Raw genomic sequence first — 20,676 nt, 5'->3', positions numbered from 1 at the left:
TTTCCTTCACCTTCACACCATACATTAAGATGGGGGACTGGAGGCTGGATAGGGGATTGGAGACTAAAACGTATATGAAGAACGGTTGCAGGAACTGGGTATGTCTAGTTTAATGAAAAGAAGGACTATGAGAGAGATGATAGCAGTGTTCCAACATCTTAGGGGTTGACCCAAATAACAGGGAGTCAAGCTATTCTTGAAATGTGCCCTTCACCATGATGGCAAATCAATGATTACGTGACACGACACAAGAAGAAATTGGCTGTTTTTTTAATGCCTTTGTTGCTATTTTATATTCGTTTCATTTAACTCTGCCTCGCAAACTCCATTTAATTTGAACAGGTTTCGATTTTGGCGCCATTTTGGCTCCACCCCTTTTTTTCATTCCCCCCCTCGGCCCTCCACCTGTTGCTATGGCGCAGGCCCCAACAAGCCCCGCCTACTGCCTCGCGTTACAGTAGAATTCAGCTTGGTTTGAGATTACGGAGAGGAGCGGCCTCTTTGTTTTTCCCTTCCTCTCTCTCTCTCTCTCTCTCTCTCTCTCTCTCTCTCTCTCTTCCCATTGGCTAGCTCCCGAACTGATGATAGTTTATAGTCGACTTGGAAGGCCTCTTCCTTACTGCTATTGGTGAAAGCAACCCATCATTCACGAGTGAAAGATGTTTGGGGGAGGGAGTTTCTTTTCCACCTCATCGCGGACTTTCGACGGCCGCGCATGCGTCCTGGGCTCTCGCGCGCGCTCCAACGCAACGCACGCACGGCGCGAGCGGAGCGCAGGTCACGTGATCCGACGCCAAGATGGCCGCCGCCGCCTTCTTGTTTTGATGAATAATCTCCGTGAGGGGAGGCGGCAGCAGCAGCGGCTGAGGGGAAAGTGGGGCTCCGGCGGTCACGCGTGGGCGGGAGTTGGGAGGCGCGGGGGCTTCAGCCGCTGAGCGTTGCCTCCCCGACCGCCTCATTCGGGCCAGGAGAGTTTGGGGGGGGGTTCGTCAGGGCCAAGGGAGGAGAGAGAGAGAGAGACGAGTGAGGGGGGGGTCCGCTCAGCCTGCCCTTCGCAGCGGGCCTAGTGGTTGAGGAGAAAAAGCGAGGGGAAGGGGCTCCCTATGGGACCCCCGGGGCCGCTGGCGCATCCACAAGGCTCGGGGGAGAAGCAGCAGCGGGGGGGAGGCCCGAGGCCCAGTGGCTCCCTTGGGACCCCCGAAGAGGAGTGAGGTAGTCGGGTGCGCGTGTGGTGTTTCTACAGGTGGGGGTGGGGTCCCTCAGGACAGGTTAGGGCAATAGGACAGGTAAGGGCATCAGATGCAGCTAGGGAGGAAGGAGCGCTGGGTGCAAAAGCGAAGGAGGGGAGCCTTCTGAGGGTGGCGGCCATAGGACGCTCCCAACCCCTGGATTAGAGTGGGGGAGCAGTTTAGATACCCCAGCTGGGTCTGGAGGAAGAGGAGGTGAAGGGGAGGAGCAATCCGGCTTGGAGGGAGGGCGGTGGATGCAGTTGAGGCGATACGAAGCTCGGAGAGGAAGGACCTAAAGGCAGATCTATCAATTCGGAGTTGGTAGTAGGTGGGGGGACGTGGACGGACGGGGTTGCTTCTTAAACCTCTGACTATGCACTTCTGAGAGCTCCTTAGGGAAAGAGGCAGCCACCAGGACAAGGGTTAACCTCCGAAAGCCATTTCTTCCTCTTCCTCCTGCTCCATCCAAGCACCTCCCTCAAGGGAAGCACCGGAGCCCTCCTCCTCTCCCCCAAACGCCTTCCACCATTAAGAGGAAAACTATGGAGGAGTTGAGTGCCGATGAGGTAAGTTTTGTGTGTGTGTGCGTGTTTGAGGGCAGATGATAACTAGGAATGTGTGTTTGTGGGTCTGGTAGAATAGAATAAAATTATTGGCCAAGTGTGATTGGAGACTCAAGGAGTTTGTCTCTGGTGCAGATGCTCTCAGTGTACATAAAAAGACAAGATACATTTGTCAAGAATCATAAGGTACAAAGGTTAATAATGGTCATTAGGGTACAAATAAACAATCAGGAAACAATATCAATAGTAAGGATACAAACAACAAAGTCACAGTCCAGCAGTTATAAGTGGGAGGGGATGGGGGAGAGGAACGATGAGAAGACTAATAGTAATTGTAATGCAGCCTTACTGAATAGTTTGACAGTGGTGAGGGAATTATTGTACTGGTTGTACTGAAGGTGGTTTGCATACAGACCTTTTAGGCACAAGAGTTGGGTAGGAGAAGTGAGGGTTGGGTACATTGGGATGAAGTTGGTGGGATTGTTTGTTTTATTTTTTTGTTTTATTTAGTTTGTCAAGCATGTATGAGAAAACAAGTATAAGTATGAACATAACATAGGGACATATCAGTGTAAATAGGTATAAGTATATTCGTAAAAAATGAGTACAAATAAATGGGGGCAGTAGGACAGGGATGGTAAGCATGCTGGTGTGCTTATACACACCACCCTTACAGACCTCTTAGGAATGGAGTGAGGTCCACAGTAGACAGTTTGAGGTTAAAGTTTGGTGGTGGTGGTGGTGGTAAAATTTGGGTCCTAATTCCTTCTTTTTTTGTATCTGCTCACTCATAATTAAGATTTTAGAATGTATTTCTGTTCAAAAACCAGGTTTGACAGTAACCAGGTTTTTTTTTAAGGCAGGTATTTTCAGGGTTTTCCATTGCTATTTTAAAGGTGGATTTTTTGGGATAGGACAAAAATGTCGGGGAGCATAGAAGGCTCTTGAATTCCCCCATCCTCCCGGGTTTATGGCCTGTTGTAAATCTTTGTAACTTTTGAGAGTCCCGGTCTGAGCTGACAGCCAGGAAGGTAGCAGGATGTGTAGTTCCATAGTTCCATTAACAGGTCTGCATATGTGAAGATATTAAATTAAGAAGAACTTAAATACTTCCATGTGACATGTTATTTATTATATGACTAGGAGGTTGTTGGTTATTAAGATGGTGAGGTGTTCTTGAGAGTATTTCCTGTCTTAAAGGATGTCCTATATTTTACTCAGGCTTAGTATGTTGTGTTCAGCAGAAAAAAATATTTTAAAATGATTGCACCTATGCAGGGAAGGCAGTATGTTGTAGCACATCATGTTTTCTTCATTTCTCTTCATTCTAGTCCTAATCTTTTCTTCCCCTGTTCTATAGTGGAAATGTGTATGTTGCCAATTAAAACAGATGTTGAAAATCTTATCTATAAAATATTTAAGTCTAGTTGATCATCTGTTGTACATTTTTAATACATTTGTATTTCTGGTTGATGTAGTAGCCTAACATAAGATAAGGTGAAGAGCATACCAAAATTCTACCTTACCTGTTCTAAGTAGGGAGACTTTCCTCATATGAATAAACTATCATTTGTAGCTTTCATCTTAATGAGTCTTATAGCAGTGCTGGGTAAATACCTAAAACAATTTAAAACTAGAATTCACACTTTCAGAAATAAAAAGCACAGTACTGAAATATTTGATAAAATCAGAATCAACAGAGGAATAACAAGTGTAAAGACGTGTGAGTAAATTCTGTGGTTTAGGAAAGCCTTCTTTAACTTGATTCCTTTAAGATAAACTGGATTTAAGCTTCCATAATTCCCAGCCAAAAGGCATCTGGATGGAGAAAGGTGACTTAGGAATTGTGATCAAAGATATATTTTTTCAAAGGGTGAAAAATCTTGATACATAGAAAATATGCTTCACTAGACCAGATCAAAGGCTGCAACCCTTACCTTTGATGGCAGGATTGGCCTATAACAATGAACTATAATGGTTTCCAAGATCTATGGTGTCTAAGCCCAGTTCAAACTATGGTTTGAAGGCAATCCAGTTTAAATACAGGTAGTTGTCCACTTACAGCAGTTTGTTTAATGACTGAAGTTACATCACCACTAAAAAAAGTGACTTATAACATTTTTCACACTTATAACCATTACAGCATCCCCATGGCCATGTGATCAAAATTGGAAATAGACTCATATTTATGACGGTTGCAGTGTCCCAGCTTGTCACCTTTTGCAACCTTCTGAGCAAAGTCAATGGGGAAGCCAAATTCACTTAACAACCATGTTTCTATTTTAACAAGTACAAAGAGAGGCCTTAAAATGGGGCAAAGCTCACTTAACAAATGTCTCACATAGCCACAGAAGTTTTGGGCTCAATTGTGGTCATATCTCAAGGACCAACTGTACTAATCCTGGTATGCCCAACCTTTTGGGGAAACTGTGGACAGGGAAATTATGAAAAGGTACGGGACTGGATAGCTGGGAAAAAAATAGTGTTTGTGGCATATTCCTATAAACCCTGGTATCCAAATTACTAATCAAGCTGTATTTCGTGAGGGCTTAACTCTCTGTGTGTGGTTAAATGGAACAATTTACAGCAAGTTTACCTACATATTGTGTATTTGCTGATGGTTTATCCTAATTAACAAGGAAAAGATCTATGCTCAGCTACAGAAGCAAAAATCCAGGAGCAATTTAGGAATATTGAGTGTCCTGTTTTGAAAATAGTATCACACTTAGGCTAGGAATGCAGTGATTAATGGGAAGCAAGTGTGTTATGGCTAAGTGATTCCCACCCAACTACCCTGTAAACTAAGCAGTGAGAAGTCGATGGGTGGACCTACTCATGCAGGACAGGAGCCAAGCAATCAGAAAGCAATCAGAATAGAGCTGGAAGGGACCTTGGAGGCCTTCTAGTCCAACCACCTGCTCAGGCAGGAGACCCTGTACCATTTTAGACAGGTGGCTGTCCAGTCTTTTCTTAAAAGCCTCCAGTGATGGAGCACCCACAACTTCTGAAGACAAGATCTTCCACTGGCTAATTGTCCTCTCTGTTAGGAAGTGTCTCCTTAATTCCAGGTTGCTTCGCTTCTTGATTAGTTTCCATGTCAAACCTTCTTGACCATTAGTTTAAAAAAGGCTACTGAAACCAGCTAAAAACCATCCGCAATTGTTTAGACACAATTACCAACATGTCATCATTTACTGGAGGTCAAGTTGCCATAAACGAGATTTGAATTTGTTTTTACATTTTATCAGTTGGCCTTCTGGCTGGGGATGCAGTGGGGATCTATTCCAAGCGCTCTCAAGGTTGTTTGTTACCGTCTTGGTTTTGCAGGAGGAAATATTTTTCCACAGCTACATAACAGAGATTCCTTGGGAAGATCCTCCAAAAAGTAGGTTAGGTACCCTTGAAGCAAGGATTATTTCTGTTTGGGACACTCTGTGCCCTTATGCAGAAGGTGCTTAAGAATTCTTTGTTTCCATATACAAGATTGGCCATGGAATTACAGATGCCACACCGGGGCATATTTACAATATCTGAGTGGTGGAATTCCTGCCCAACCACCAGGAACTACCACACGATTACATCATGGGGACTTAAGGGAACCTCCCTCGGGTGAAAGAGACAGGAATATCATAGGGGGGAGAGGAAGTAAGTAAACAGGAAGGGATCTGTGCTGTGCGTTCAATCTGGAAATGATTGGTGCTCCTATTGCAGAGAACCTGACCATTGTGGTCAGTTTCAAAAGATCACTTTTAGTTTTCTTTCTGCCCCCCCCCCGCCCCCCCCCCTATTATGCTGGGTTGTATTTTCTTTCTATTGGGGGAGATCAGGTTGCAACAACAGGCATCTTTATGCAAAGTCATTTCCACAGCTTCCAAAACCATCAAGATGACGTGGTGGCTGCTGGATGAAGGTAATAATTTACCAAGCATTTGCTGTTGCAATAAGAACCTATCAGCTGCACATGAGGCCCATTGCCAAATTCTTGCTCTCTGCTGTAGGAGGGTGGGTGGGTAGGCAGGCAAGGCAACTCTTCCCCCAGAGACATGGAAGAGGAAAAAGATGGGATCCCTGGAACATCCTGATTGGAATTAGAATAGCAGGTTGGGGGGGGTGGGGTGGAGGTTTCTAACTCAGGTGAAAAGACCTATAACCGAATCTCAGGTTGGCCTATTTAAATAAAGTGGCTTGTATTATTTTTTCCTCTGGCATGTTTTGTGAGGAGACATGGTGGTTCAGTGGCTAAGACACTAAGCTTGTTGATCAGAAAGGTCAGCAGCTCGAATCCCCAGCGCTGCATAACGGAGTGAGCTCCCGTTATTTGTCTCAGCTTCTGCCAACCTAGCAGTTTGAAAGCACGTAAAAAATGCAAATAGAAAAAATGGGAACCACCTTTGGTGGGAAGGTAACAGCGTTCCGTGCACCTTCAGCATTTAGTCATGTCGGCCACATGACCATGGAGATGTCTTCGGACAGTGCTGTCTCTTCGGATTGAGCACCGCCCCCTAGAGACGGGAACGACTGGAATGTATGTACGAGGGGAACCTTTGCCTTATGCTTTGTGCTAAACCATAGTGCATTTTATGGGCAGCCTATTTATGTTTGAATGGAGCCTGCAAGCAAACCACAGTTTGCTTTTTTGATTTCTATCGCTGTCCATCTCACTTTTGTGACACTCTTAGATAGCCACCGGAGAGAAAGCTAGTTTATTGCTGGCTAATTGACTGCAGCCTCAAAATCTCAACAGTGGGAGAAAGCATCCTGGGGGCGAACAGGAAGCCAAGGGAACAAAGAGCCTGGGGAGGAATGGAATGAGAAGGGCGCATTGTTATGCCAGGCCCTTGAGAAGGGGAGGGAAACACTTTCTCTTGCAGTCCCTCTTTTGGCGTGGCACATTTGTTTGGAGTATATTGGGAAGCTTGGATAGAAAGCCTAGTTTAATTACATTGTTTGATTTACAATTCTTTCCTGGGTGTAGAGAACTCGAATCTTGAGGGGTCCTTGGTGCTCTCTGAGCTGGCTTGTTTTCTTGCAGATGTTTCATTACCCCAACTAGAGTGCAAATGTTACCTAGTTAGGGTCATGAAACATCTGCAAGAAACCAAGCCAGCTCAGAGAGCACCAAGGACCCCCTCATGTCAACCCTGTGCTACAATATTCCCCCTTTATCGGGACTTGAAATTTTTGACATGACCTGGAGGTTTGGAGATTCAGTATTCCGATATTTTCTTTTCTAGTGGGAAACTGGATCAAACCAGTCCGGCTTTCGCAGTCCTTCAGGTTACCTGAAACTTCATGGGGGAGAGCCTTGTTGCTCTGTGCAAATCAGCTACATGTTGGCAAATGTGCATAACTTCTCTTGTTAAATACAACAACATCTGTCATACGCTCCCCCCTCTTTTCCATCCATCCGTGCTGTCTATGTAATGCCTTTTTGAGTGACCGGTCTAGTTTTTATGATAAGGTCAATCACCCTAGGAGCCTTTTAGGTGAGAAAGAGAAGACATGTTTTAAATAATAAATAAGAGCAGCTAATTAAGTTGACTGGGTAAAAGAATAAGCTGTGTCATTTCAGTTATGATGCCTCTGCTTGTAGGTGGAACAATAGCACCTTTTCCCGCCATGATTGGACAGGTTTCACCTCATTACTTCCTGTGGGTGAGCCCTGAGCGCTTCCCGCCCATCTTTATATTGTGACACCATTTTTTTCTAAATCTTCCAATGATCCCAGAAGAGGAGTTGGTGGCATGGAAAAACGGAAGACATTGTTGTGGCCTGCCAGCGGCCAGTGGAACTGGTGGCAGAGTTGGACAGTGAGGAGGTTGGGGAGAAACATTTGCCAGTCCTGAGGGCTGGGGAAAGGTCAGACGAGGGCTCTGCATCAGAGGCAGAGAGGGAGATAGGCAGCAGTGAGGCAGAGAAACAGCTGGAGCCTGTTCCCAGTGTGCGCATGCGCAGAGCTGCCAGAAGACAAGAACAACTAAGAAAGCAGGGTTGATTTAGGAATAAAGCCACACCTTGGAGGTGATTGGCCCCTCCCATAGGAAACAAAAGAGGAGCGAATGGGGAGGGGGATTTTGCAGGAAACAATTCGTTACTTTGGCCGTTTCGAGAGCGGAAAGTTCTGTTTGTGACTATAAGAGACTTTGTGCCAAATTTTGCCATGCCTTGCGTTTGGAAACTAGTTATTTGGCAGCTCGCCAAGCAAGATAAGGTTCGTGTGGATAAACATTCCTCTGAAAGACTGTTTGCTAAAGCCTTGCTGACTGTGGAATGAAAGGAATTCACAGTCGGGTAAATAAAAGGGGTTTTGCTGGGACCAAGACTCCGCTTCTTGCTTTTTAAGGAACCTTGGGTCAGAACATCATTGAATAAAGATCAAAGAAACCTTTTAAATTTGGATGCTATTTGGAACCCTGACACCTTTTATATGGAAGTGGTTCAGAATTAGGGTAGATGGTGTTTTGGGGTAATAGCATACAGTTTCTGATGGGCATGTTCCCTAGCAGTGCCCAGCTTTAAAAATTTAAATTTCAACTTCTACTTCAAGCCAGTGGGGAGGTCCTTGGCAATCTCTTGAAAGGAGCTCTGATCTGAATTTTAATCCTTGAGGGCTCTTCCTACAGTTAGATGAATGATGGTCTTACTCCTGTAGAAGCAATACCCCTTGTTACTATTTCTTGGGCTTTTTGGTTGACTCTTACTTCGTATGTAAACGCCTGAGGCTTCCAAGTTGAGCTGAAGAAACACCAACCCAAATTCTGAAGAAAGTCTGAGTTCTGGGTAACTTTCAGATGTTGTTAGTTGCGAAGTCGTGTCCAACCCATCACGACCCCATGGAGAACATTCCTCCAGGCCTTCCTGTCCTCTGCCATCCTCTGGAATCCATTCAAGCTCACGCCGACTGCTTCAGTGACTCCATCCAGCCACCTCCTTCTCTGCCATCCCCTTCTTCTTTTGTCCTCAATCTTTCCCAGCATGAGGCTCTTCTCCAGGGAGTCCTTCTTCCTTCTCATTAGGTGGCCAAAGTCTTTGAGTTTCCTCTTCAGGATCTGGCCTTCTAAAGAGCAGTCAGGGTTGATCTCCTCTAGGACTGACCGGTTGGATCGCCTTGCAGTCCAAGGGACTCGCGGGAGTCTTCTCCAGCATCAGAGTTCAAAGGCCTCCATTCTTTGGTGCTCAGCCTTCCTTATGGTCCAACTTTCACAGCAACTGGGAAAATCATAGCCTTGACTATGTTCACTTTTGTTGTCAGGATGCGGTCTCTGCTTTTTAGGATGCTGTCTAGATTTGCCATCGCTTTCCTCCTCTTTTAATTTCTTGGCTGCAGTCCCCATCTGCGATGATCTTGGAGCCCAGGAAAATAAAATTTGTCACTACCTCCATTTCTTTCTGATGTACAGACTCCCAAACTTCCCAGCATGGCCAGTATTGAGTCTACTCAATAGGAGTGAGCAGTTTGAAGGCCATACATCCAGACCTTACAAAGATTAGGAATCATTGGATTAGCCAGGCCCGTGATTTGGCCTAGTATAAGAACGTTTCTTTTTAACATTTTTCTGGCCAAGAAATACCCAGCCTGAAGTGCAGCTTACGTCAAGACAGACAATTCTTTGCAGGAAAATAATAATTTCAGCCTAATTTCTGTGAACCCTGTCAATGTCTCTCTGATGAAAACAAACTACCTTGACCTAAATTTTGGTCAGTGGCCGAATCTTTTTATCGTGTACTACTTTTCTTAGTGCTTCCTGCAATGGGTTTATAGCCTCTTTCTCTCTGAGTCATTCAAAGTTATGTCTCCATTCTCCATTGCCTACCTGTCGATTTTAACTTCTGTAATAGTGCAATAACAGTTGTACTAACACTTGTATTAATATTACTTGTTCATATCACCATTATATTTACGATATATCACCATTTATATTTTAAGTTTGATAGTCATCAGTAACTATGGTTAATTTTTAATTCAATACTAGTTCAGGGGGGAAAAAGTACAAAGACTTCTATTTCCTGTTTGGGCTTCTGTTTTCTAGCCACTTACAAATTCCATTCCATATTTTATAGAAATCCGATTCTTCTCTTTCTTTTAATTCCATGGTCATTTTGTCCATCTCTGCACATTCAAGTACCTTTCTAATGTTTGTTTCCTCTGCGGGTCTATTGATTTGTTTCCAGCTTTGTGCGAAAGCGATCCTAACTGCAGTGAGTATTATAGTGTAATATTACAGATTGAAATTTTTTGGTCCGTTTTCATACCGGAGGTCCTTGATTTGAGCCCAAAAATTTATGTCGCCAAGCGAGACAGCAGCAAAGTGAGTCTTGCTCCATTTTACGAGCTTTCTAGCCTTAGTTGTCAAGGGAAATCAGTACAGTTGTTAAATTAGTAACACAGCTGTTAAGGGGAGTTGGCTCCCCCCCCCCCCCGCTGACTCTGCTTGTCGGAAGGTCGCCAAAGAGGAATCAAGTGACCCCCGGGACACTGGGACCGTCATAAATATCTGTCAGTTGACAAGCGCCTGAATTTTGATCACCTGATGTTGGGGACGCTGCAATAGTTGTGAGAGTGAAAAATGATCCCAAGTCACTTTTTTTCAATGCCGTGGTTAACTTCGAGCAGTCACTAAACGAAGGGTTGTAAGTGAAGGACTACCTGTAATGAGTGAACTCTTGTGTTCAGGTTCCTTCCACCTGGATAGTATAGTATAGCCTTTTGTTGTCACTGTATATCATGTATACAATGAAATTGGTTTTAGCCTCACTGGTGCAATCCAGGACCAAAAATACAAACAGCATAAAGGCTGCGTCAACAGAGGGATAGAAACAAGATCACATGAAGTGTTGATACCACTTTATTAATCCTTGGTAAGGCCACACTTGGAATACGGCATCCAGTTTTGGTTGCCACCATATAGAAAAGATGTGGAGACTCTAGAAAGAGTGCAGAGAAGAGCAACAAAGAGGATTAGGGGACTGGAGGCTAAAACATATGAAGAACGGTTGCTGGAACTGGGTAAGTCTAGATGAATGAAAAGGAGGACTAGGGGAGACATGATAGCAGGGTTCCAGTATCTCAGGGGTTGCCACAAAGAAGAGGGAGTCAAACTATTCTCCAAGGCACCTGAGGGCAGGACAAGAAGCAATGGGTGGAAACTAATCAAAGAGAGAAGCAACCTAGAACTGAGGAGAAATTTCCTGACAGTGAGAACAATTAATCAGTGGAAAAACTTGCCTCCAGAAGTTGTGAATGCCCCAACACTGGAAGTCTTTAAGAAGATGTTGGATAGCCATTTGTCTGAAATGGTATAGGGTCTCCTGCCGAAGCAGGGGATTGGACTAGAAGACCTCCAAGGTCCCTTCCAACTCTGCTACTCTATTCTATTCTATTCTATTCCAAATAGTATAATCCCTATGCAAGTAATTAGGGGAAAAAAGAAAAAGCGAAAGTATTAGGTGGACTTTAACTTCTTAAATGTATGCATTACAGGATGGAAACAACAACTTGCATTACGAAAGGTTTGAAAACCTTTCACCCACTTTAGGGTTCAAGGTAACGTGGGCAAAGAGGAATTTTAAGACGGAGCTTGTGAAAAGCTACTTCCCTTTCGCTGCCCCTTACAAGGGTGGGAGGGAGCCTTTCTCGGGGAACGTTCTCCGGGTTCAAAAGATGAGAGAAGGATGTCTTGGGCTTGTTGCGTAAGGCTTGAAGAGGAGACCTGGCTTGGCTTCTAATAATAGCGCTTCCTCTGAGCCGCAGAATGAACGCTGCCACATGTTTTCCCCGTGTGCTGTATCCATTTCCGGGAAAAGGTTGTTTGTGATTCTCTCTGGGAAGGGAGACTGGGGTGATGGTGAAGAATTTTTTTGGAAATGAACGTGGCTCTTGGCCAGTGACAAAGCCCGTCTGTATGGTTTGATGTGGGTCGAAGCTGTTTTTTGAGGGTGTTGATTGGCTTCCTGAAGTTTGGAATTCTTATTAAACATTCTGTCTTTGACCTTCTACCCTGGTCTTCAGGTCTGTTTTTGAAAGCCGAGGCAGATATTGTCCAAGACCTTCTGGAACGCTGAAGGGCTGAAATCCAGTAGCAATAGCAATAAGACTTATATACCGCTTCATAGTGCTTCATAGCCTTCTCTAAACAGTTTATTAGAGTCAGCCTATTGCCTCCAACAATCTGGGCCCTCCTTTTACTGACCTTGGAAGGGTGGAAGGCTGTGTCAACCTTGAGACGGTCAGGATCGAACTCCTTGCAGTGGGCAGAGTTAGGCTGCAATACTGCATTCTAACCACTGGGAGGGAAGGAAGGAAGATAGCAATAGCAGACTTATATACTGCTTCACAGTGCTTTTACATCTCTTTCTAAGCGGTTTATAGAGTCAGCCTTTTGCTCCAAGCAATCTGGGTCCTAATTTGACCCACCTCAGAAGGACGGAAGGCTTGAGTCAACCTTGAGACCTGGTGAGATTTGATCTGCCATATTGCAGGCAGCCGGCAGTCAGTAGAAATAGCCTGCAATACTGCACTCTAACCACTGCGCCACCACGGCTCTTCGTAACTCACGGTGTCCTGGTTTTTATGCAGATCCGTCGGAGGCGCCTTGCCCGGCTCGCTGGCGGACCCTCTTCCCAGCCCACCACCCCACTTACGTCTCCACAGAGGGAGAACCCGCCAGGGCAGCCGGTCCCAGCGCCGCCTTTAGGGGCACCCCACAACCTTGGGCTCAATGTTCACAGTATGACCCCCGCTACCTCTCCAATCGGTGCGTCAGGTAAGCTCAATGCCAATTTTTCAGGATGATTTGGGGCGAGGAAAAAACCATGCCGGCTTTCCTTTTTTTCGTGGGCTCAGCCCTGGTTCTCGAGAAATGGTGGCTTTTCCTGCAGGGCCAACGTGGGACGTGTGAATTAGGGTTTAACAGAGCTGTAAGGAAGCGGTGGCTCAGTGGCTTAGACACTGAGCTTTTCAATCAGAAAAGTGGGAAGTTTGAATCCCCAGCGCCGTGTAACGGAGTGAGCTCCCATTACCTGTCCCAGCTTCTGCCAATCTAGCAATTCAAAAGCACGAAAAAACGCAAGTAGAAAAATAGGGACAATCTTTGGTGGGAAGGGAACAGCGTTCCGTGCGCCTTCGGCGTTGAGTCATGCCAGCCACATGACCACGGAGACGTCTTGGGACAGCGCTGGCTCTTCGGCTTTGAAACGGAGATGAGCACCGCCCCCTAGAGTCGGGAACGACTTGCACATAGGTGCGAAGGAAACCTTTACCTTTAGGGAAGCTGCCGTCCTTTCTTGTCATTTTGTGGAAGTGAGCAAGAAAGTTTAACGAAATCCAGCCCTTGCTGTGTTTGAGCCTTGTGCTCTGCCATCGCTCACAATTTTGCAGCCTATCAAATGGCTTGTTTCAAAGCTAACCTGAAACCGTACAAGCCATCTTCGAAGCAATGCAGGAAGCCAGGCAGCACCTGCCTGAATAGGAGAGTGGGGTAAGCTGGCTGGTTTTGACAACTACAGTCTCTCCCGTAGAGATTGCTGCAGCCTGCAGAACAGCTGGGCTTGAAGTTGAAGGAACTGGCTGCTTAGCCAAGCAAGCCAGACCGTCATGCAGCTGCCTTCTCATTCCCTCCCTCCCTCCCTCCCTCTTGCTGTCTGCTTAAGCAGCCATTCAGCAGATTGACCTTGTCATGGAGAGATGATATAAAAATCAAGATTTCTCCCTGCGCAGAGCCTCTCCCTTGGTTTGGCCTCAAATGGGTTTGACCCAGCTTGGAATGTCAGGTTCATGTTTACCCGAGAGGAGAGAAGCATGTTTAGAAAGTGTTGTGGGAAGAATTGCTCTTGGGACAAATTACTGAGGGGTGTGTGAATGTCACACACATACATAACACGCATACTGTTCATTCCAGAGCTAAAACATTTTAAGTGCTTGATTAATTGGGATGTGACACTGAATCCGAAAGAAGGTTCGTTTCTTTCCTTTTTATCTTATTAACACTCTTAAATGTGCTGCGTGGCCTGTTAATGCCAAGTTGTTCCCACTGGGTTTAAAAATAGTTTTGATGGCACACTAAATCATTATTATTATTTTATTTACAAAGGCTTTGATGCCTCTTCAGTCACTGGGATTCTAAGAAGCTCAGAGGCAAGAGAAGACAATTAGACAGTGTTTAAGTTTCGTTTTACAATTCCCAATGTTGTCAAAATAACCAAACCCACTGGGGAAGATGGATAGTAGAGTGATACAATTGGGGGATGCTGTATTGGGATAGTTGGTTGATCCAGAAAATCCTTATGTGAGATGAACAGATAGGATTTTTAAAAAAATGCTGGCATTCCATTTGAACTTGGATTTCTGGTTCCTTTGCACCTTAAACTTATAACATTTGCATCAGGATCAAGTTAATTCAGGGGAATTGGCTGGAAGGGTAAAAACTGGAAAATGGGAGAGGTATAGTGGAGAACATAAATCCTTTTCCTTGAAGTTTCAGAAGAACGGACTCCTAGAATTCTCAACAACGGCCTTGCCAGCTAGGGAATTCTGGGTAATAAAGGCCACACAACTTGGAGTGGTTTCTTAGGGCAATGTTTTTCAACCTTGGCAACTTGAAGATGCCTGGATTTCAACTCCCAGAATTCCCCAGCCAGCGAATGCTGGCTGGGGAATTCTGGGAGTTGAAGTCCAGGCATCTTCAAGTTGCCAAGGTTGAAAAACACTGTCTTAGGGAATAGATTGTCCCAAAGGTGCTTTTTTTCCCAAGAGGCAACTGGACTTTCTTGTTTTTTCTTTTCTTTTGAAGACGTTTCGCTTCTCATCCAAGAAGCTTCTTCAGCTCTGACTGGATGAGGGTGAGGAAGGGAAGGATTGATACTCCTTGCAGACAGCTGGTCATCCGCATCCTTTTTAGAGGGTAGTTGAGGCCACTTAGAGGTTATCTGTCTCCTTGTGGTGCTTCAGATAAACCTGTGCTTCAAAGCACAATTCAGGTGACCCTGAAGACACAGGTAAACCTCCCAAGCGCTTCAACAACCCTCTAAAAGGATGCAAATGATCAGCTGTCTGCAAGGAGTATAAATCCTTCCCTTCCCCACCCTCATCCAGTCAGAGCTGAAGAAGCTTCTTGGATGGGAAGTGAAATGTCTTCAAAAGAAAAAGCCAGTTGCCTCTTGAGAAAAAAAAAAGCCCATTTGGGACAACCATCAGCTGGGTGACTTGAGAATCTCTACAGACTTTTAGGGAATGGATTATCGTGTAAACGTCCTTTACCCCAGCTTCCAGCTGTGGGCGTGGGCGTTCTGGGAAGGGAATTGACTAAATTCCTTCTGTCCTTTTTCCTGAAGGTGTTGCCCATCGCAGTCAGAGCAGCGAAGGTGTGAGTTCGCTCAGCAGCTCGCCCTCCAACAGCCTCGAAACGCAGTCCCAGTCCCTTTCCCGGTCCCAGAGCATGGATATCGATAGCGTCTCCTGTGAGAAAAGGTATGGGGGTGGGGCACTCATCTGGTCCCTGTCTCAGGGCAGCCTTGGCTGGACGTTCTCCCAAGATGCTTAGCGTTTTGGGATTTTACCAGCGTTTCTGTTGTGGCCCGTCAGAGCTGGCAGCAGATTCGGACAGTGTGGAGGTTGGGGAGGAAGATGGGCCAGTCCTGGAGTCTGGGGAAGGCTCTGATGAGGGCTCTGTGTCTGAGGCAGAGAGAGCGCCAGGGCCGTCTGACAGTTATCAGCTACCTTCAGAGTCAGACAGCAGTGAGGCAGACGAACAGCTGGAGCCTGTTCCCAGTGTGTCCATGCGCAGAGTTGCCAGATGAAGGGAACAGCTAAAGAACAAGGGTTGACTTGGGAGTAAGGCCACAGGTGGACGGTGAATGGCCCCTCCCAGAAGAAATAAAAGAGGAAGCGGGAGTGGAGTTTGCAAGAGACAATTAGCTCGCTTCATTGGTTCCTGACTCTCCGAGACTCCTTACCAAGTTCTGCAGCTATTGGCCTGGCAGCTCTCCAAGCCAGATAAGGTCTGTGACCGTAAATCCTCCCTGGAAAGACTTTGCTGGAGGTGAATGAGCAGAATTCACAGTCAATTAATGAAAGGGGTTTTTGTTGGGCAAGGAGTTTTCTTCATGCTCTTGGGAAGCCTCGGTCAGAACCTTAAGGGGGAAGGCAGAATCAAAATGTTGTTCTCCCCACACGTGGGCCGAATTCTGCTTGGCAGCCTTGCATAGACACCTCTACAAAATGCAAGCTGTGGAAGGGGGCGAGAGATGAAGTGTGCTGGAGAGCTGTCCTCCATGAGTCATGTTGGTTGGCTTGTTCCGAAGCAAGCGGTGTCCGGGCAGTTGGTTATCCATCAGTTTATAGTCAAATGGCACAACTGTGGTGTTTTTGTGCACATGGGATTGTTTTCCCTTCAAGCCCTCCTGGGGCTGAGACCTTCTGTTTTGAGCAACTGCTCCTTCTGAGCAGGGAATGGTCTGAAGGTTGTATTGTATTGTATTGTATTGTATTGTATTGTATTGTATTATTTGTATGCCGCCCTTCTCCGGGAGGACTCAGGGCGGCGAACAATTCAAGGGGGAAAAAAAAGGGGTTCCAGAAGGTCTGAAGGGGTTCCTCTGCTCCCTTTCCAGCTTGTCCCAGGTCGATGTGGATTCGGGGATCGAAAACATGGAAGTGGATGAGAGTGACCGGAGGGAGAAACGGAGCCTCTCGGATAAGGTATGGGGGGGGTGTCATACTGAGCTTGTGAGGCTGTGTGTGTGGGGAAACGAAGAAGCCCTGTCTATTCTGGAAGAGCTTCTTCGCATGTCGGGATAGCCAGAATGATGAATGCGCTCTCAATAAAGGATAATATTTGTAGCTCAGGCTTGACATGAGGGGCCCTTGGTGTTCTCTGAGCTGGCTTGTTTTCTTGCAGATGTTTCATTACCCAACTAGGTAACATTACAGAAAACTAAGATCATGGCATTTGATCCTCTCAATTCCTGACAAATAGATGGGGAAGAAATGGAGGTAGTGACAGATTTTATTTTCCTGGGCTCCACAATCACTGCAGATGGGGACTGCAGCCAAGAAATTAAAAGAGGCTTGCTCCTGGGGAGGAAAGCGATGGCAAATCTAGACAGCATCCTAAAAAGCAGAGACAGCACCCTGACAACAAAAGTGTGTCTAGTCAAGGCGATGGTTTTCCCAGTTGCAATGGATGGCTGTGAAGGTTGGACCATAAGGAAGGCTGAGCACCAAAGAATGGAGGCCTTTGAACTCTGGTGCTGGAGAAGAAGACTCCTGCATTGAGTCCCTTGGACTGCAAGGCCATCCAACCGGTCAGTCCTAGAGGAGATCAACCCTGACTGCTCTTTAGAAGGCCAGATCCTGAAGAGGAAACTCAACTACTTTGGCCACCTAATGAGAAGGAAGAAGGACTCCCTGGAGAAGAGCCTCGTGCTGGGAACGATGGAGGGCAAAAGAAGAAGGGGACGGCAGAGAAGGAGGTGGCTGGATGGAATCACTGAAGCTGTCGGCGTGAGCTTGAATGCCCTCCAGAGGATGGTAGAGGACAGGAAGGCCTGGAGGAATGTTCTCCATGGGGGTTGCGATGGGTTGGACACGACTTCGCAACTAACAACAACAATTCCAAACTAGCTATCTGCCTGTGTACACGCAAATACCACAACACCAGACTTTACAAATAGCCATGTCACATCACCACACACCTCCCTGCTGGACATTGCAAATACAATTTTAATTCTGAGTTTGCAATTTACCGATGCAAGTTAAGAGACCCCCCAACCCCTGTTCCTGTGCTCAGTCATGGGTTGTAAAAGGGATTAAAAAGGCATTTATCCTTTGTTATTCATGTTAGCTTTTCATGGCTTTGCTAAATGTCTCCTAAATGTTCTTGAAACTTAAGCTACAAAATTAACCCTGAGTATTTTCTGGTGTCCCCTTGCAGGAGCTTCCCTCAGGATTGGAAATCTCGGAGGAACAAGCCTTACAGCTGGTTTGTAAGATTTTCCGAGTCTCTTGGAAAGACCGGGATAGAGATGTGATCTTCCTGACTTCCCTTTCGGAACAGTTCAAGCAAAACCCTAAAGATGGTAAGGAACCCTCTGTGTTGCCTCTGGATCACGGGTGGGCTGCTGGGGGTTCGCAGGGGTTCGGGAGAACCTCTAGCTAAGATTCTGTGCAGTTCGAAGAACCCCCAAATCCCATTCCTGGCTGGCCCCACCCACCCCTCCCCTGCTTTCCCAGGAGTCCCCATGCCACCCCTTTTTGGATGCAAGTAAGTGCAGGGTGCGCACGGAGGCTCCGGGAGGGCAAAAAACGGGCCTACTGGGAGTTCGGGAAGACTGAAAAAGAGGGCCTCCGGAGCCTGGGGAGGGCAAACACACACACATCCCACTCTTAATGCAGGAGGCACTTTTAGCCAAAGCGCATGCGCAGATGGGGCGCACTCGGCTCATATTTGCGAACCGGTAGGGAAAGTAAGTGAATACCACCCCTGGTTCTCAAGTAATCCCCTCCTCTTTCACTCCGCCTCCCCCAGTGTTCTCGGACTTCAAAGACTTGATTGGGCAAGTGCTGATGGAAGTCCTAATGATGTCCACCCACTCGAGAGAAGAAAACCCCTTTGCCAGCTTGACCGCCACGTCGCAGCCCATTGCGGCTGCTGCCCGCTCGCCAGATAGAAACCTAGTCCTGAATACCGGCTCCAACCCGGGAACCAGCCCCGTGTTTTGCAACGTGGGCTCCTTTGGCTCCAGCTCCTTATCAAGGTAGGCCAGCAACGTCCCCCCCACCCCCCAAAAAAAATCAGTTTGGGAGACACCTGGGAGAAAAAGACCAGGAGGTGAAGGATTCTAAGAGCTATGGTGATGCAATACGTTCGATCCTGACCTGTTCAAGATTGACTCAGCCTTACGTCCTTCCGAGGTCGGTAAAACGAGCAACTGGATTGTTGGGGAGGAAAGGCTGACTCTGTCAACTGCTTGGAGCTGAAAAGCATTGTGAAGTGGTATATAAGTCTAAAGGCTATTGCGATATATAGATGGATGGATACATATGGCTAGATGATAGATAGATGGATAGGTACATGGATAGATACGGATATATATGCATGGGTGGGTTGCTGCTGGTTTTACTATTGGTTCGCAACGCGCCCCAGCTGTGCGCTGTTCAATGTAAACTGTTCTTCATGCATGCACAGAAAAATCAAAATGGCGGTGGCCCAGTGGCGGTGAGAGACCCGGTTCGGGGGTGTGGCAGGCCTGACTCACTGCCAGTTCTATGTCCCTGGCCTAAATTCCACTACCAGTTGAGCAGAACCAGGCCGAACTGGGAGCAACCCACCTCTGGATATATGGATAGATATGGATAGTTGATGGATGGATGGACGGACAGATAAATAGATGGATGGATGGATGGATGGATATGGATAGATATGGATAGGTGATGGATGGATATGGGTAGATGATAGATAAATAGATGGGTGGATGGATGGATAAATATGGATATGGATAGATACAGATAGGTGATGGATGGATGGATATGGATAGATGATAGATAAATGGATGGATAGATGGATAAATATGGATATGGATAGGTGATGGATGGATAAATGGATGGATAAATATGGATAGGTGATGGATGGATGGATATGGATAGATGATGGGATAAAATGGATATGGATAGATATAGATAAATGGATGGATGGATGGATAAATATGGATAGGTGGTGGATGGATGGATATGGATAGGTGATGGATGGAGGGATGGATGGATAAATATGGATATGGATAGGTGATGGATATGGATAGATGATAGATAAATGGATGGATGGATGCATGGATAAATAAATATGGATATGGTTAGATATGGATAGATAATAAATGGATAGATGATAGATAGGGGTAGATAGATGATCGATAGACAAACAGACAGATACACAGACAGTGGTGCAGTGGTTAGAATGCAGTTTTGCAGACTAACTCTGCCCACTGCCAGCAGTTTGAATCGCACCAGGCGCAAAGTTGACTCAGCCTTCCACCCTTTCGAGGTCAATTAAAGGAGGACCCAGATTGTTGGGGGCAGGAGGCTGACTCTGAACTGCTTAGAGAGGGCGCTAAAGCACTGTGAAGGGGTATATAAGTCTTAAAGGCTATTTCTAGGCCAATTTGGCCACCTGGTGGAGGATTGGCCTCAGAACAGATAAGCCAGAGGACCGGAGTGGCCCGCCCTTAAAATGGAGCTGGCCCACTTCCAGAGCCAGTTCCAAACATTTGGGGCCGTTTGATCCCATTGGGGTTTTTTGAGGCACCCCTCCCTGGTGAAAGAATTTCAACCGAGTAGCTGCTTTCTTTCTCTCTCTCTCTCTCTCCCGCATCGTCGTCTTCCATTTTTGTGGTCTTCCCCATTGTCAATTCTTGTCTTCCTCTTCTTTTCCCTTCCTCTTCCCCGCTTTCGTTGACCGCAGTCTCTACGGAAGCAGCCCCATTCCCATTTTCAACATCGCAAGTCACCCCCCCTTGTCTGGCTCCTTTCTCCCTTCTTCCCCCAGCCCCGTGGCTCCCCTCCCCGTGTCTTCCCTGTCTGTCAGCCCCCACCTCCTGCCAGCAGGGCCGCTCAGTGTCCAGCCCTCGTCCCCACGGTACCGTCCGTACACAGTGACACACCCTTGGACTTTGGCAGCTCCTCCTCCCGCACCCTCAGCAGGAACCTCCAGCCTTTCGGCCTCTCCGACTCCTCCGGGCATAAGCCCCAGTCCTCCAGCTGCACGGGTCCCTTCATCCAGGGGTAGGCCCGTAGCAGCTACCGCCATGCCCCTGTTTTCCACGTTGGGCAGCAGCCGTACCTCTTTCCCAGGCAGGATGCCCACTAGGTATATTTGTAGCTGGGTGAATTTGTGTAA

At 46.6% G+C, this 20,676-nt stretch overlaps 1 protein-coding gene across 3 annotated transcripts in view; it reads left to right on the top strand.

The window, feature by feature from the left end:
- The first annotated feature begins 1,012 nt into the window (after positions 1 to 1,012).
- UBE4B (ubiquitination factor E4B) overlaps positions 1,013 to 20,676 on the top strand; it is a 55,985-nt gene continuing 36,321 nt past the window's right edge. Inside the window, exons 1-7 of one of the 3 annotated variants that reach the window (XM_087702244.1) lie at positions 1,013 to 1,795; positions 12,369 to 12,546; positions 15,122 to 15,257; positions 16,400 to 16,487; positions 17,722 to 17,866; positions 18,316 to 18,544; positions 20,242 to 20,646. In XM_087702244.1, coding sequence (XP_087558370.1) covers positions 1,772 to 1,795; positions 12,369 to 12,546; positions 15,122 to 15,257; positions 16,400 to 16,487; positions 17,722 to 17,866; positions 18,316 to 18,544; positions 20,242 to 20,646 — 1,205 coding nt within the window. In that variant the 5' untranslated portion in view covers positions 1,013 to 1,771. Of the gene's footprint in view, positions 1,796 to 12,368; positions 12,556 to 15,121; positions 15,258 to 16,399; positions 16,488 to 17,721; positions 17,867 to 18,315; positions 18,545 to 20,241; positions 20,647 to 20,676 lie in introns of all 3 variants that reach the window. The other 2 variants (XM_087702243.1, XM_087702245.1) reach the window with 2 other exon arrangements.

The sequence above is a fragment of the Thamnophis sirtalis genome, unplaced genomic scaffold, assembly GCF_051295495.1.
Source record: "Thamnophis sirtalis isolate CommonGarterSnake01/CBP01778 unplaced genomic scaffold, rThaSir2_p1.2 scaffold_15, whole genome shotgun sequence".
NCBI classification, from domain to species: Eukaryota; Metazoa; Chordata; class Lepidosauria; order Squamata; family Natricidae; genus Thamnophis; species Thamnophis sirtalis.
Note: the sequence above shows the minus strand (reverse complement) of the source record. Positions and strands in the feature narration are given on the sequence as shown.